Source organism: Anguilla anguilla, chromosome 3 (assembly GCF_013347855.1).
Source record: "Anguilla anguilla isolate fAngAng1 chromosome 3, fAngAng1.pri, whole genome shotgun sequence".
Taxonomy (NCBI): Eukaryota; Metazoa; Chordata; class Actinopteri; order Anguilliformes; family Anguillidae; genus Anguilla; species Anguilla anguilla.
This window is the reverse complement of record NC_049203.1, coordinates 17,752,117-17,768,633: the sequence shown is the minus strand read 5'-3', so window position 1 is coordinate 17,768,633 and position 16,517 is coordinate 17,752,117. Positions and strand designations below refer to the sequence as shown.

Below are 16,517 nucleotides of genomic sequence, written 5' to 3'. Positions count from 1 at the left end.
TACAGTGTTAAATCAAGTTTTACGTGTTGAATGCCAACATTTAAACGATAGCAGCCACTGTGTTATTTATTGTTTATTGAATATGAATAATCCAGATATACAAAATAATTTAGTTCGTAATCATGTTCTTGTTCCGTAAGGCCGCGTATAACGTAAATTATTTAGTTCACTGAAATCCAATACCATATATTTTTGGTGCACCGTGCTCTTGAAAGAGCTCTACGACGGGATTTCATGCCCATCGCTAAGTCTAGTAGTAAACTGAAAAGCAGAAAAGCCGGTCCTCGCCAAGCCGCAGTGTAATCCAGTCCGGGATTTCGTGTTGTTTTTAAGTTTCACCTCTGAGAGTGTGTGCGTCCGGTGTGAGGCTTGCTCCTTTGTGTGCTTTTGTCTGCTTGCGGTACGGCGTGCGCCTCGGGTGAAACATTCGCAAGGAGCACACGAATATAAACTGTTTTGTTTCGGAAAGGTGAAACATATTTTGATTCTAAAACGAAGGGCTGGCTTTAGATTGGCGAAATAATGTCCGTGAGCATCGAATCTGGATTTTCCAGTGAAGAGGTTCTTAATATTCGCTTCCCACTTCACCGGGCGTGCAGGGATGGAGACATCGGCGCCTTGTGTTCGCTCCTCCAGTGCATCACAAACCAGGCAGACCTCGCCGCAGAAGATTCCTTCTACGGATGGACACCTATTCACTGGGCAGCGCATTTCGGAAAGGTAGCCAATGTCGCCAGTTTTCGTGGGACATAGTAAATTTGAAGCTAAGCAACGAAGATGGCTTGCTAGTTGGTGGTGTAGTTAATCGAATGCCGAATCAAATGTGGTTCAGCCGCCATCATAACGGATATGATTTATACAAAGTAAAAAAGAAAGTTTACAAGTAAACCGTGTTACTGGGTTATTCATTGCGCGCTGCCATTACACCTTTTATTGTCTAGCTTTCAAATGGGCTACATTAAATAAATTAAAATAAATTTAATTTGATAGTACAAATTGTACCGTACTCTACGTAACAGTGTTTGGCTATTTAGTTGGCCAATGGCATTGTTTCAACAAACAAGTTAGATAGAAACCGAACTTTATTACCGTGTGATAATTATTGGGTAGCTCACTTATGATAGCTAGCAACCAGTTAGCCGCGATTACTCTCGTATGTAGCTAGCTGGGAAAGCGCAGACATTAATCTCTGTTTGATTAGTGACGCAAAATGTAGCAAGCGGCTGTGAATGGGCTGCCATTTCATTAGTTTACTATTTTGGAATCATTACTCGTTAGCTTTAAATAATGTAGCTTTTCACCTTACATTGTGTGAATTATTAACAACATTTGCTTGTTTATACGTTTTATTGTTTATACTGTGGTATGTATGTATAATGCACACAAAGAAAATATGCACTTTATCTTAGTTGGATGTGATGGGGACATATTGTTATTTTTGTAGCCAATACCAAACTTGGCAATTACTGAAAGTATTTTTTATTTTTTTGGATTTAAGAAGATCAGCCAGCTGTCTGGCTTCAGTAATTACTGTCGAGTGCTTGTGGCCGTTGGCGTGGTCTTTTGCCTATTGGCTGGGTGAGAACCAATGCGAAGCAACCCGCCAAAATCTCAGTTGAAAAACGCAGGTGAGCTCTTCGAGTTTGAGAGGACCGCGAGCCACGGTATTCAGCCTCCTATACACCTGCGCATGGCCTTAGTTATTCTATTGAGTAATTAAGATGGGCGGTTTAAAAAAAACAAGAGCATACAGGCCTGTCTACACTGTACGTGGATTATAATGCGTTTTTTACGCGCAGCTAGACGCTTGGTCTACCCTTCGCAAATATTTCGATAATAGTTCAGTTTGGTGGGCAAATGAGCCCTTTATACTTGTTAAAGATGACAGCATCGACACACCTGTAATGGCATGACTGACACTGGAAATATTCATATTAAGTGTCAGTCTTTAGTGGCAGACGTTGTACTACTATTGAGTTATTGCCAGAATTGTAACTGTCAGATTTCCTTTGTTAAGCAGACATGTTCTGAACAGTAACAATAAAATAGAACTGCAGCAGGCTTGTGAAGCTTAAGTATGAAAAGGTGAATTCTTTGTAATTAAAAACTGGTTTTACTGGTTACTGTTACTTTCTGTATAGTTTTAAATAACTGTAGATTAATAAATCATTCCCTCCACCCAGAGCAGTTGGTATTTATGACTATAGACTATGGTAGCCTGATATTGCTTGTATATATGTGCCACTACAAATGTGGGCCTATTTTGGAAATATTTTAACTTAAAGCAGTCAGTCAGTTGGTTGGTGAAGTAGAAGTCAGGTTGAATTCTAGCTTTTGAATCCCATGAAGATGGTGGGAAATCTCTTAAATGCAGCACATTTTTTTACATTTGAAATGAATATGTACATTGAGCAGAAACTTGTCATAGGCTTTTCCAAGTGCAAGGTGTTCAGCTTCAGGGTTAAGTGAAGATGGGCAGCATTTTGTGTCTTGGTGGCACTTTGTGTTATAGCTTGCGCTAGTCAGCTTGTGCAGGCATGGTGCTGATGTCCTGTCAGAGTTTTTCCCTTAAAGGTGAAGTTAGCGGTTGTTCAGGCAGCCCACGGGATTGCAGTGGCGGTAACTGACAGTAACAGAGGTGCACTGTGCACGCCATGTTTCATGGAGCACAGTAGCCTGTTTCATTAGCAGGGAGAAAGGGCAGTTTCTTCTAACCGCTGAGTGTGCGTTTTCCTCCAGGCATCTGGCTGCTGGCGAGTCCACGGGCTAGAGAGAGAGCGCAAGTGAGAATGAGTGGTCGGGCTGGTCTGGCCAAGCTTTCCACGGTGTTCTGTCTGGAGAAAGTCGTCCAAGCCGCAGAAGGGGTTGCTGCGGTAACAGGAAAACTATGAGCAGGAGGACCGAACAGCTGTAGGCCACAGCTGCTGGTTTGGCAGTGGGTGTGTCATTGTTGCATTTCCTTCCTGGGTCCTCTGTTTGCTTTATCTTTAAGATGGGCAGCGTGGGACTCGTCTCCTCTCACGTACATGCGCCTGGCCCCAGCGTGAGTTCTGGTGTTTTCGTGCTTCAGTGAAGCCTGTGGGCTAGATGCCACCTTTGCCTGACAAACAACTGGCACATGTTTTCCAGCCTGTAGCTTCTGGGTGGTCGCTTTTCTATTTATATGATGTGCTTTGGCTGCCAACAAAGGCTAACGGTAATTTGGCATATGCGCATCGAGTCTAAAAGGAACAGTCCCTGATCATTTGCATCGTGTTATTCAAAATGATGGTGCATATAAACAGGTGAGGACCTAATGTCCCTAGTTTGAATGCTCTGACTCCATTTGGGTTAAACTGGCTTCCAGCAAAATGTTGCCGTTCTCTACAATTGGCCACATGCAGTGTGCGGAGTCTAAGATTGCATTTTCAACAGGTTTAAATTCACCCTTGCTGCCCTGGAGTTCCTTCCACATTGTAGTTCTAAAAGTGCTTCTATCTTTTTAAAAAGTACATCTGTGTTGTACCAGTGTAGCTAACCGCAGGCCTTTAAACTGTCCGAAGGATGGTCTATACAATTGGCATACATCTTTAAAATTAAAAATCCATGTCTCAGTGCTTCCTTATCAGTCTGTTCTTCTGGTGTGATGGTAGCTGGCTCCTGAGTGGTGAGGACTTGGCCCTTCCTGTCTGTAATGACTGGCTGTAAAGGTGTTTACTGTTCAATCGGGGAATGATTTGATGAGCTTACTTGCTTACATCTGGGCTGTTTCACTCTACTCAATAGGAGATTGCTGGTGTTCATGGGAAATTGAGTTTTCCTGTTGCTCTACCAGACCCTTTTCCCATCAGCAGAGAGAGAGGGGGAGAGACAGGGTTTGCGCGTTTGTGTGGTGGAGTGCACTTCTGCCAGTAAAACATTGCTTCAGCGAGACATGGCCGGAGTCTTTGTTCCACCCTCCCCTTATTTGTGGTTTATATTGGAACGTGCGCGAATGGAGGAGTGGCTGTAATTTGATCGCGTTTGGAGCTGGATGCGTGGGCTGGCTTCAGCTGGCGTGGCCTCATTTTCTTTTTTTTTAAATGAGGAACTGTTTTTACAGTACAGGGCGGGTTCATTCATTACAGGGAAACGCTGATATAAATCATTAATCTTCAGATTTATTGTCTAGTTACCGTCCTTTGCTTCACAGCCTTTTGTGTAGCTATTTATCCTCCTCTTGCCTCTCCAGCTGGCAACAAGGGAATTTTTTTAATTCCACGGAATGGATTCACGGTTATGGAGTGTGCGCCCTGAGGTGAATTGACAACCTGTCCAGGGTGTATTCCTGCCTTTCACCCAATGCATGCTGGGATAGGCTCCAGTTCCTCCCATGGCCCTGACCAGGAATAAGAGGGTATAGATGATGGATGGATGGATTTCACGGTTGTGCCTTGTGAAATATTTGCTTGACCTGGCGCTTTCTGATGATGTAATGCCTCCCCCCACCCCCCTCTGCCCTCGCAGCTGGAGTGCATGGTTCGCCTGGTGCAGGTGGGCTGTGGCGTGAACGCCGTGACGTCCAAGTTCGCCCAGACGCCCACGCACATCGCTGCTTTTGGAGGCCACCCCGAGTGCCTGCTCTGGCTGCTGGCTGCCGGGGCTGACATCAACAGGCAGGTGAGTGACATGCGGCTCTGCTTTTGTGTGTGTGTGTGTGTGTGTGTCTGTGTCTGTGTGCACATGCAAAATGCAATACTTTTAAGGTTTCTTGTTCCGTTTATTATTCTACTCATGCTTTCCTCAACCATCTCTGTGAGCCCCGCCCCACCCATCGACCCTGCTGGTGAAATGGCTGTGGCACAGTGGATGCACTCATCCAATTAAAGAGGATCATCCTGGCTTTGAAAGACGTGCTCCGCGCCACCGTGCCACAGCAGGGGAAGCCGGCCGCATTAGCGACCAAGCACTTTACCGCTAGCCGTTCAGCTGCAGAAGCGCTGGATTAATGCAGGAGAAGCTTGTCTGAGCCCAGGATCTCAGGGCCATGCATCAGACAAATTCTGCGCCCTCCCAAAGTTCAGACAGGGAATGCTCACCCCCGTCTCTGCATTTAATATGGTCTGTTGAGGACCCCACCCCCCCACCCCCCACCCCTCCTCCGCAGCTCTAATGGTTCTGCACTGCTCTGTTCAAATGCTCAAACAGTATTCAGGGATTTCCCTGCATGGAGGAAGCGGGGGGGAAAAGACGAGAAAAAAAATTATTATAGTAAGAATATGATTTATTTGGCAGCACAATGGAGGGGGAGGGAGAGGGAGATCAGTAACACAAAGAGCCCAGATGAATGGGCACTGTGGGCCGGCCTATCGCGTGCAGGGACACTTGGCTTGCTTGTGTTGCCACCCACTGATTAGAGCTGTGAAGGTGCTGGGAGCAAGCAAAGGCAGACGAAGTCCCGTTGTGTTCTTTAATCAATGATGCCTTATTAGGACACGTGTTCCATCGTTTTGAGTCGGAGGTCGCAACGGCTTGTTCGTACAGAGACATCGTTTTTGTCAGGCTGGACACAGGCAGTTTTTTTTTTTTTTTTGGTGGTTCTCCTCTTCACGACCAAGTATAATACCCAAAATGTGTTTCTAGGTCAGAGCAACCCAAAATGATGGAGCAGGTCATGCCATACTTTATCCAAAATGTTGGATTGCATTTTTAATGAGTGGGATGATAGCCTGTGGACTATGACAGACTGGAATATGGCATAAGGTAAATTTAGCAAATTTATTACATTTTTTTACCGAATGATATTCAATATGACTTTAATGAACTCTGGGGAGTGCCAAAGACCCTTTTCTTGGCAGGAAAACCTTTCGTTGTTTCTCCCACTTTTACTGTGATGTTTTTTCCACACTAACGATTTGACCGGACATTTGCTGGCTCGGTTGAATAACTGCGTTCAGTGACTCCTCGCTGAAATTGGTCGCAAGCTTTTTTTTTTTTTTTAATGCAATCTGAAATAATTCTCGCCAATGACAAACTGGAAATGTGGACTCAATGACTGGGCACCTAAGGTGGCGAACGACAGGGGCCAGGAAAAAACTTAAATGTTCCCTTCTTTATTCCTGCTGAATGTTTTCAGCGGTCTGAAGGGGAATGGAGGCCAGGCATTGGTGACTCAGCGAGGGGTGGGGGGTTGGGGAGTGTATTGGCTCCCTGCCATGGCTGAGCCTGCTCTCAGGGACGGTGAAGAGGGATTGCATGGGCTCTAATCATGCAGGATGACCTACATTCCAGTCCAGGCTGAAGGAGATTCCACCCTCCCCTCCTCCCCTCCTGTGCAGTGCCGTCTGTAATGACGCAGGAGTTTTCGGGGTGGGGGGGGGGGGTGGAATGCTTCTTTTACAGTGTGACCCTGTGTGCCCAGCGGTCAGGGCATCTGCTCAGAACTGCAGCTGGGATGGCGGCACCCGGCTGACCTCTGAACGAGGAACCCGCGGCGGTCGCAGGCGCGGCTCATTTCATTTCCTCTCCCCTGAAGTGCCGCGCGCCGACAGGTTGTTTACGCGCGCGTGCGATGCCTTCTCGTTGCAGGACTATGTGGGTGAGACGCCCATTCACAAGGCAGCCCGGGCAGGCAGCATGGACTGCGTTAGAGCTCTGCTGTTACAGGGAGCCAAAGCTGAGTAAGTCCTGTTCACACAGCCCTCAGTAACTGCTACCAGGGGGGAACTCTGCCAAAAACCCCTTTCTCATGTGTTCCTCTTTACCTGTCGAACGCTCGGTGTCCGTGTTCTCCTTTTCTGCTGGCTCGGAAACCAAGATGCTTCCAGTACTGGCCGCGAGGCAGTTACTCAACTAATCTGTTGAAATCTAGTAGGATTTTTGGTTTATTTGTTAAAACTGGGAACAGGGCCTCTAATCTCAAATACATCTTGCAACAGCAGTGGAGCAGTTTCTACTGAAGAGAAGGATGTGGTGGTTAACATTACTTTGTGAGGAGGGGGGTACAGTTATTGGCAGCTTCCTATTGGATAAATGCAGAAGTAGTACAGTCAGTGAATTTGGGAGCCAGCATTGTTTAAATGGCTCTGAATTGCCACAAGGACAAATTTGTTTAGCTTCTTAGAAGGTGGTGATAATTATGATTTTTTTTGTTAGAACAATGGTAGAACAGAGGTTTAAAGTTCCTTGGTTAATGGTCAGAATCTAAAGTTGTAAATGGCTTTGGTGCCATCGCCTGATCATTTAGGAATTGGATGCATCTTCGTTCCAAGCTACCAGATCAGATTTTTGTCCCATGGCTATCGAGCATTTTATCGGTTAAAAGAATGAACACACCATGTGACAGGTTTTTGGTAGAGTTCCCCTTTAAAAAAAAAAAAAAAGTTAACTGTTTTGGAAGGAGAATTAACCCAGCCTTCTAACGTTCATTTTGTGTAAGTATGTGCTAAATATGTTAAATGCTTTATTATATTTAATAAATGGTATTCTGCATGACTATGTGGAAAAGTTGACCTTTTTTTGTTGCTTTTATTATGTTTTGATAGCTGGAATGGGCGAAATGCACATTTCTTCATTTCTATTCCCCTCTCAAAGATGCCAGAATTGTCCTCACCTCTGAGGTCTTCCAGGAGGAGCTGAATTTCAGTTGCCTGGCTAATGCCCTGGCAAGTAATTGGCCGAAAAGAGAAATCTGGTCCCATTTACCCTCTTGGGGGGGGCGGTGCTTTGGCCCTGCGAACAGCCTCCAGGTCTCTGTTCAGTGTGGGCGGTGCAGAGGCACAGCAGGCAGTGGTCATGGGTATGGCTGTCCTCCAGTCCAGGGAAGCAGGAAGTGGCGCTTGATTTTCACTAACAGCACTTTGCGAAGCCACATGTGGGCGGAGTCAACCTGTTATTTAGTGGCTTGCTAATTTGAACAAATCCCAGCCTTTTTGCTGTGGAGATTCTTTTTATTTGTTCATTTGAGCCAGTTGCCGGTGGCACACGGCAGCTCTTCTCATCCTAGGCCTCGCAAAGTTTCCTGTACAAACGAACCACCTGCTGGCTGACTGTTGTGAAGTCGGTTGTAGAGATTTCCACAATTTGTGTATTTGGATCTGGCAGCAGTGTAGCGAAATTCTGAATGGTTAAAAAATCTCTGATATTTTCTCATACTTTTTGACCCTTCTTTTGGGTAGGAGAGAATTTCTGTAGACTGCTGTCATTAGCTTATTAAAATAACAGCTTCATTGCTGAAAGAGTTTTGTCAAGCCTGGGGTCCTTCACTTCAAACAGCTAGCTGCTGGTTCAGAGCACCTGGAGGTGCAGTCATACCTTTTCCCTTCACTGACTGAGGTTTCCTCCCCTCCTCCTGGGCGCAGCACTGAAAGCGAACGATAGCCAAAATGGTGGCGCATGCCACTGCAGTGTCGTAACAAGCCTGCGTCTGTAAGATCGTGTGCAGGCAGGTTTCTGCAAAGACATGCAGCCCTGCACCAGGCGAAAAGCATTTGGCATACCTGAGATTAAGTGGAAGTAAAAAAAAAAAAAATGTATATATAAAATGAAAAGCTCTTGTAATGTGCGGTCCATGTAAGGAATCCTGGTGCAGGAGCTGCAAGACCAATCTGTCCCTCTGATCGTGGGAGAGGTCTTGTTACTGCACTGCAGCGCTGTTGCCCTCACCCCATATACACGTCCTCCATGGGAGTAAATGGGTTTCAGATGTCATTAGAAAAAATTAAAATAAAAACATGCCTGCACACGTTTGTGCTTGCCAGTTGGGGATAAAGGCGACTCTGTGGAAGGATAGACTGGTGCGGTCCCGCAGATGAGCATGGGTGATATCATGCCCCCCTGCCCTTTGGCAGAATTGGAACGGTGCTGTTGTTTTTGGATATGAGATGCGAAGGAATACACTCCCTGCACACAGCCCTGCACACAGTTTCAGCCAGTTACTCTTTCAGCCCTATGTTAGGTGCTAGTTTTATTTTGCCATTTATATTTGTGAGTGTAGTGGTCAGTTGTATTGGTCAAATTATAGTCTGTTTATTCAATCTGTAGGTGTGGGGTCTTTTTTTGTGGCATTTTGGGTGTGAAAGTTCTGAAAGAGGGCTTGTGGCCCTGTTACAAAATGACATTCTGCAGATCCAGATCAGTATTGGTGTCTGTACTCTTAAAGAAAGTTTAAAAACAAAACAAACAGCATCAGTTGCAGCCCTTTGGTTTCCTTGCTGTGGTATGTTATGGAGATAGACCTCTAGGTAATATTATTCATATATAACTGTTATATTCATATAATTTGTCTTCATATAATAAACCTCCATTTGCTGTTGAATGGACTAGATCAGGGAAGTATTATGGAGATTGCCTTAGCCTCAGATTAAACGCCTGACCCTGAGCCACACGTTCAGCTAGCTACACATTTGGTGTAAAATTGCAACAAATTGTACATCTAGAGCAAGCATTCATAAACCTTTTAGCGTTAAACTCCTCAGTTGGGTGAAACTGTGGGCTGGGCTACGTACGCATTTGGACTGTTTAGCGGAAGTGCTTACCATGAAATGTTCCAAGTCGTGCAAAAAAAATAAAGTTTCCGAAACCATGGAATGCCTGGCCACATCTCTTCAGGAAGCAGTTGATTGAAGGGGAGCGGTGGGTGTAAATATCCACTTCCTGTGTCATCTGTGGGGCCGCACCAGTGTTTCCTGTCTCGGGCTGATCGTCACACTGACCTGAGAGCAGTTTGAATGGCTCGTGTGGGCTGGAAGGCTGGTATCCGTAATGCCTCTGAGTTTGAGGCAGAGGAACTATGGTTGGGTTTTAATGCCATATGTGTACTCCTGTTTCCGTGCTTTAGAAAAACACAAGACCTCACCCGTGAACTTGACAGGCCCTTTGTCTTCCTAGTTTAAAAGGTGAAATTTTAAATACGAGTTGCCAAAGGTGAGAGGGAAGGGGGTTATTTTTGTATGTGATTCTACTGTGCTATATAAGTTTCTTCCTGCAAAACTGCTCCCCCTCCCCAGACAGTCATTTTCTGTGAGGCTCAGACACTGGGGTAGCACCAGGGTTGCTACATACAGACTGGTAGTCTGAGATCACTTGGCCCCGTTTCCCTGCTGGTTCAACTGAGCCGTGCTCTGCACTTCCTTTTTATGCCACACGAGGCGCTGTCACATGCCATCACAAATCATAAATGAGGGCACCTGTCACAGAAAAATCATCCGACAGCTGTGACTGTAGCATAACAATCCCTGGAGAGCCTGACTTCAGGCACAGCTAGAACATAAATTATGCATCTGAGCATCTGCATTTTCCCCCCTTATTTGGTGGAGTTGTTGTGTGTGGGGGGTTTTGCTTTTTCCTTGGAAGTGTGCTAGTGCTGATTCAAAGCAACTTCCTGTTGGACATACATGCCTTTCCTCTGAGATGCTCTTATGATTGTCACCATCAGACTTTTCTTTTACTAAAGGGTGGTTGTTCACAGAACTGATCACAGTAAATGGATCACTTCTGTAGGCCTTCCATTCACCAGATCCTCTCAGTAAATCAGTTTGGATTTGTAGAAAGTGATGAAAATGATTCAACTTTAGTTAAGTTTTATCCTTTACAAATTGAATGTCTGTTACTGGGTTTGTTTTGGAACCACCCAGACTTTCTGGATTTTACAGGTGGGTGCAGTTAATCTTAGTTTCCAGTTCAACTGACTGCTGTCCCAACATGTTAGTGAAAGGTTTGCATATTTCCCACATTATTATTTTAAACATGCCTTTCATGTTCTGGATTGCCCATCTTTATTTGTCTTTTACAGTGCTGGGTAATAGCAGGACATGTAGTTCTGGCAATATTGCAGAGATACTCCTACATGTTGAGCAATATGTTTTCCATATTTCTGCATACCTTCATTTTAATACAGTACACCTCTACAATGGACTAAACCCTGGCAGAGAGAGACTTGCTAATGACATGCAGATACCAAACAAATGGGGCTGAGGCTTGGTGGGGAACAGGGCTGTCACGGAAAACACATGGCATTGAAACCCACCATGGAACCATTGTTACTGAGAATGCCCACCCACTGACATTAAACTGTTCTTATATCTGCTTTTGAAGTGATGAAATGTGCATTTGGTCCTTTGATAATTTGATAATTGTCTTCATTACTTATGTATTTAAGGGTTTTCTCAGTCATGATTCTGCTCGTAAAGTTGATGTTAAAGCATGTTTAAAAAAAAAAAAAAAAGTATTTTGTCACTTGTTGTTTCCTTTGACAGCTGTAATGGCTACATTATTGCTTTCTGGAAGCCACTAAACTCCTAGTATTAGAGTCCATGCACAGAGAAGTAGAGAAGTTAGTAAAGGAAATGATGCTCATGACTTAATTCTTTATTTTATTTTAATATTTATTAAATTTGTCAGATTAAAAATGACACTAAGACCAAAATACTATAAAGTAGGCTAATACATTGAACTACTTAAAGCTGATAGAGGAAGGATATTTCTGGCTGCTATAGAGTGACACTTCTCGCCGCTCACATTGAGGGCAACCTTAACAGGTAACTTTTGAACTTTAAAATTTTAAATCCAGTTCCCTTCCTATTAATGTTAGATTAAGGAAATTAATCGGTGAGTCAAAACCTCGGCCAGCTTGTAAAGGTCATTATGACACGAGGCGCCCCATAATTTTAAGCATATTTTGCAGGTTCCAACCACACCAACAGCCATTTCATGGAACATTTCCTGCTTATGTGCATTCTTGTCTGGTACTTCAGAGATCCTGTATCTCCAAGCCTAGCTGGGGAGGGGAAAGCCAAGCCTTTCCCATTTTTAAATGTAATCTTGGTTTAAGGGAAAAGGTGTTGTGTTCCTCCAATCACTATATTCATGATTATTAATGTTGAGCATTATAGTTCCACAACTCAGTGGGTTTAGAGCTGGAACAGAATTCCTGAAGGTTTTTTTTTATTTATTAAAATGGACCTATTCCTATGAATTCATAGGTTTGATTTCTCTTATTGTGTCCCTGTGAGTTCAGACCAAACATTCACGTTTTAACATGAGATTGCTTTGCCACTAATTTTTTAAACAAATTAATACATAAATGATTTATTCCCGCAAGACTGAAAACAAAAAAAATCCACATTTGTCAATATTCAGAGAGGAAAAGAATCCTGTGTAAAATAAACAGGAATTGTTCATCTTAACTGTCCTACCCTTAGGTAAGGGAAACTAGAGATTCATTTAAGAAGTCTAAGCATTTGGGTTAAAGTGGTGTTCATTTGTCTGAGTAATCCAGTCTTTGGAACCACTGACTTTAAAAACCAATTAAAATTTGGTTATTAGTATCCAGAAGAAAACTTGACGGGCTTCTTTTTAAGCTCTGAAAACAAGCAGTGACATGACTCCTGAATAAAGGTATTTTGTAATGCATATGGTTAGACACTCCTTGGACCCACATGCCTGTATTTGGCACGCTATGCTAGTCAAATAATGTAGCTGGCAGCAGTCCTTTCCCTAGGGAAGGTTTTATCAAGTACTTTATTTTCCTTTAAAGGAGGAAAAACATGAAATGACAATGTGCTGAACATTGATTGGCTGTAGGACTACAGAAGTACATAGTCTTTCCGGCTGTTTCTGTATTCTTGTTTCACCCAAACTGCTCCAGGAATTCTGATCTCTGAAGTACCAGGCAGCGAATGCATGTTTAGTGATTTCACAGAATGCACAAATGACCTGCCTTCAAAGCCCAAGCTATCAAATTGAACTTGCAACTAATCTAACTTATTTTTATTTAATATTTTTAAAAAGCCACGTCCAAAAACTGTAGTCAAATTTAAGAAAACAAATAGGCCTCAAATTTTTTAAAATTAAAAATAGATATATTTAAAATGCAATTAAACAAAAACTGTACTCATTTATAGGCCCTGATTCAAATGGCATTCTAGCCAGAAGGTTAATGGGTGAAGTTGTGGGATTAATTTGAACACAGATCTGTATTGGCGTGGACATTACCGAATAAGCTTGCAACTATTTCCAAAATAGTTTCCTCTCTTGATTTCCAATGGTAATTGGCTCATACTGGTTGGGATTAAATTTTTAAATGAGATGCTCTTGATCCTGCATTCAACATTTTCAGAGACCGATGCTGTAGCCTCCATTTAATCATCAGATAAATGTGTGAATACTCCGGCGGACGGAGTGTGGCACAGTGGGTAAGGAACTGGGCTTGTAACCGAAAGGTCGCCGGTTCGATTCCCGGGTAAGGACCGTTGTACCCTTGAGCAAGGTACTTAACCTGCATTGCTTCAGTATATATATCCAGCTGTATAAATGGATACAATGTAAAATGCTATGTAAAAAGTTGTGTAAGTCGCTCTGGATAAGAGCGTCTGCTAAATGCCTGTAATGTAATGTAATGTAATACCAAAGACAAACCGATTTGCCTCCATTCTGTCGCACTGAAGTTGCTGAGGAGTCTTGCTTTATCAGCGCAACTGGCTGACCAGCTCAACTTCTGGCCTGCTGTTAGCAGCAGGTGCTCTTGGGGAAAACCAGCGCACTCCTAGCCGCTCAGAGGAGGCAACTTCAGAATGAGGACATTTACCGACACTAACGCTGACCCTCTTTCTGATGGTCACGGTCATCATTCCTGCAGTGCCTGGGGAGTTATCAGCTGTCGTGGAGGGGGTGATGGTAAACAGGCCTGGCACTAATGTGCATGATTCTCAAAATAAATCCGTAAACGAGCAATCAATTCCCTTGGCAGGGGTCGCCGTTAGTGGCGTGCCTCGTGACCCTTCCCATTTGTTTACAGTTTATCCACTGTAATGGATGGAGCAGCGATGGATGAGATGGAACCCCACATAGGGAATTCCATTATTTGATGCAAAAAAAAAAAAAAAGGCTGTGATATTTAAACGATTCCTTTCCCCACCCCTGTGCCAGTTTGCAAGCCATGTGTTGCCGCTCATCAGTCTCTGACAGTGTGTGCAAAATAAAATGCATCTCAGTGATTTGGAAGGGTAGTCTATTTTGGTCACATTAATGGTGCTTTTAAAATAGACCTGTAATGTATTATCAGAAAGGCTACATAAAAACTTAGATTGATAAATTGATTAATTAAATAAATGTAAAGATTGTTAGAATGAATGCCTTTATATATCCTAAAAAAGGAAGGGAGGGGCCAAACGTGACAAATATCCTGTAACCTTAAGCATGGCGTGTACTAAAAGCAAAATGAGACTTATTTTCAGCTTAAGCCGCAGCCTGAATTTTACATTGCATAATGTCTGAACTTCAACCTTGATGTTTGATTTGAAATTCCTTGGTTTGAACATTAACTGCGAAGGAATGAAATGCAGCTGCTGGGCTCGGACTAAGACGCTCCTGATTCTCCCTGTCTCCCTCATGCTCTGGATTTTCTTCTGAAAAGTGCTTCACTTCATCTTGATGTGTTGGTACAACAGCTCATCTGTTGCGACCCTACTGGAACCCCCCACCCCATCACATTGATGGCCTCTTGGATTCTCTAGAATGACTCCTTCTACTTGGGATGCTTGTCTTCTTATGCATCTGAAGAAAGAAAAACAAGACTTGTGCACAACATTCTGAATACACAGCCTATAGCCCCTGGATGGGTGGGAGAACTCTAGTCTATGGGCTATACATAGAATGGTAGAATTACCCTTGTCTAATTTAAATATGTTTTGAATAGTTATGTACCTCGATTTGATCCTTAAATTTGACCCAACCCAGTTTTCTGTCCTGGGTGTCAGTGTTCCATTCCAAGAGGGCCCATTGATGACCAGCATTTATTCTGGATTCTCTGACCCACACCTCCAATGGTGTGTTCTTCCTGGTTTATTAGTTTTGCTTTCTATCTTACAAATGTCATGCCTCACGTAGACTTAAGAGCTTCCCCATCAAGATCACTAAGATTGAAACCTGCCGTTCCATTTCTGCTCATACAGCCCCCCCACCCCCCTGTACCTTTGGACCCAGGGTTATGCTTGACCTGAGAATTACAATCCTGTAAAAGTCCTTTGGTCTCTAGCAGATGGCAGAAGACTTTCAAGATGGAATCATCCTTAGTCTTGTGTTTTATAGCATAACCTTTGTTAGGCCACATGTTCAGATGACTGCAGCACTCTCATTACTGCCTGTACCTCTTCTTGTTTCTTTATGGCACCTTGTTGAAACTTGTAGGCTTCATCTGTTTAGCTTTATTGAGAGTCCTTTCACCACCACTACGGTCTGCCAGCAGCCAGCGTTTCATTTCTTTCTTGACATTAATTGGCAAGGAATTTTAAAACAAACATGGGTTCTTTTCCAAAAAAAAAAACGTATATATAGGGTCAATTCTATTTATTTTTTATAAAGACATTCGGTAACATTTATCTTTTGTATTGAGGATTTGCGCTCCTTTACAATAAACAAAAAAATAAAAGTAAAAAACAAAATCATTGCTGAGGAAAACCAGCCTGTGCATATTTTTATCAGAAATCTATTCAGCGTACAAAACATGATTAAAGTTTTTCATTTGCATAAAAATCAGGATAGTTTTTGTTAAATTTATTTAAATTTTTATTTATTTTTGTTCATGAGCTCTCTCCTCTGGCTGTTAGGTCTTGTAGATATTATAGGAAAGGTTTCAGAGTAGATAGCTTCAGATCAGTAGAGCAGTGCCTGAAATTGAAACTACAGGGCTTCTGACATTTAGTCATGGTTCTCAACTGTCTACATTTTATATTAGAAATGCTGCTTTTGTTTTGAATGTTACCTGCAGTGTTATTACTATTTTGCTTAAGATCTGTTTTGTTTTTTTTAATCTTGTCACCTTTTCCCTTATGAAAGTGACATCGTAATAAAGTGCTGCAGAAAAAATTTAACTGTTAAAAAAGAAAAAAATACACGTCTCAATGTTTTTCAGCTATTTAATTGGAAATGACTTGATTTTTTCAAGTAACCCCTGAAAGCGGGAGCATTCCAAATAGACACTGCTGACTCTGCCACACGTGCTTCAACGAAAACCGTACAGTTGTGGCATTGAGTGTTCTCAGTATCGCTTCGTATCTACACACTGGCAATCTGTTGAGGTATTTTCTTGCGGTGATTGGTTTTAATGCTAGGAATACAGTTCTAATTAGTCTTTGTTTTTTGTTTTGTTTTTTTTAGACCTGCATGCTTTGCTTATACCCTGATTTGATTTAAAACAGTTTCTGTATTTATTATTTTAAATTTTTTTCTTGTAACTTTATTTGTAAACTAACCATAGGAGTATCTCCCTAGCTCAGGTCTAATCAGAAAGTATTCAGTCACGATGTCAGATGTAAGCATGGGTCTACTATTTCTGAAGGTCATGTTTTAGCCAGAGAGAGACAGACACCTCAGGAGTTTAAAATGTGTATACAGAACTGAAAAGCAAAGCATTTCAGGAATTTAAAAAAATTAAATGCTTCCTTTTTAAAAACTTCAACTGAACCATGAAAAAACAAATGCTGCCTTTAACAGGAATTCATTTGGTAAATGTAGTTGTGGAAATGTTTTCAAAGCGCTTTCAAATCTAATTCAGAGTTGAA

The 16,517-nt window shown here is 42.7% G+C and overlaps 1 protein-coding gene across 1 annotated transcript in view; it reads left to right on the top strand.

Annotated features, from left to right (window-relative positions):
- The first annotated feature begins 333 nt into the window (after positions 1-333).
- Positions 334-16,517, top strand: part of LOC118224204 (ankyrin repeat domain-containing protein 10-like) — a 33,439-nt gene continuing 17,255 nt past the window's right edge. The window contains exons 1-3 of the mRNA XM_035411479.1: positions 334-720; positions 4,486-4,638; positions 6,547-6,638. Coding sequence (XP_035267370.1) covers positions 523-720; positions 4,486-4,638; positions 6,547-6,638 — 443 coding nt within the window. The 5' untranslated portion in view covers positions 334-522. The remainder of the gene's footprint in view (positions 721-4,485; positions 4,639-6,546; positions 6,639-16,517) is intronic.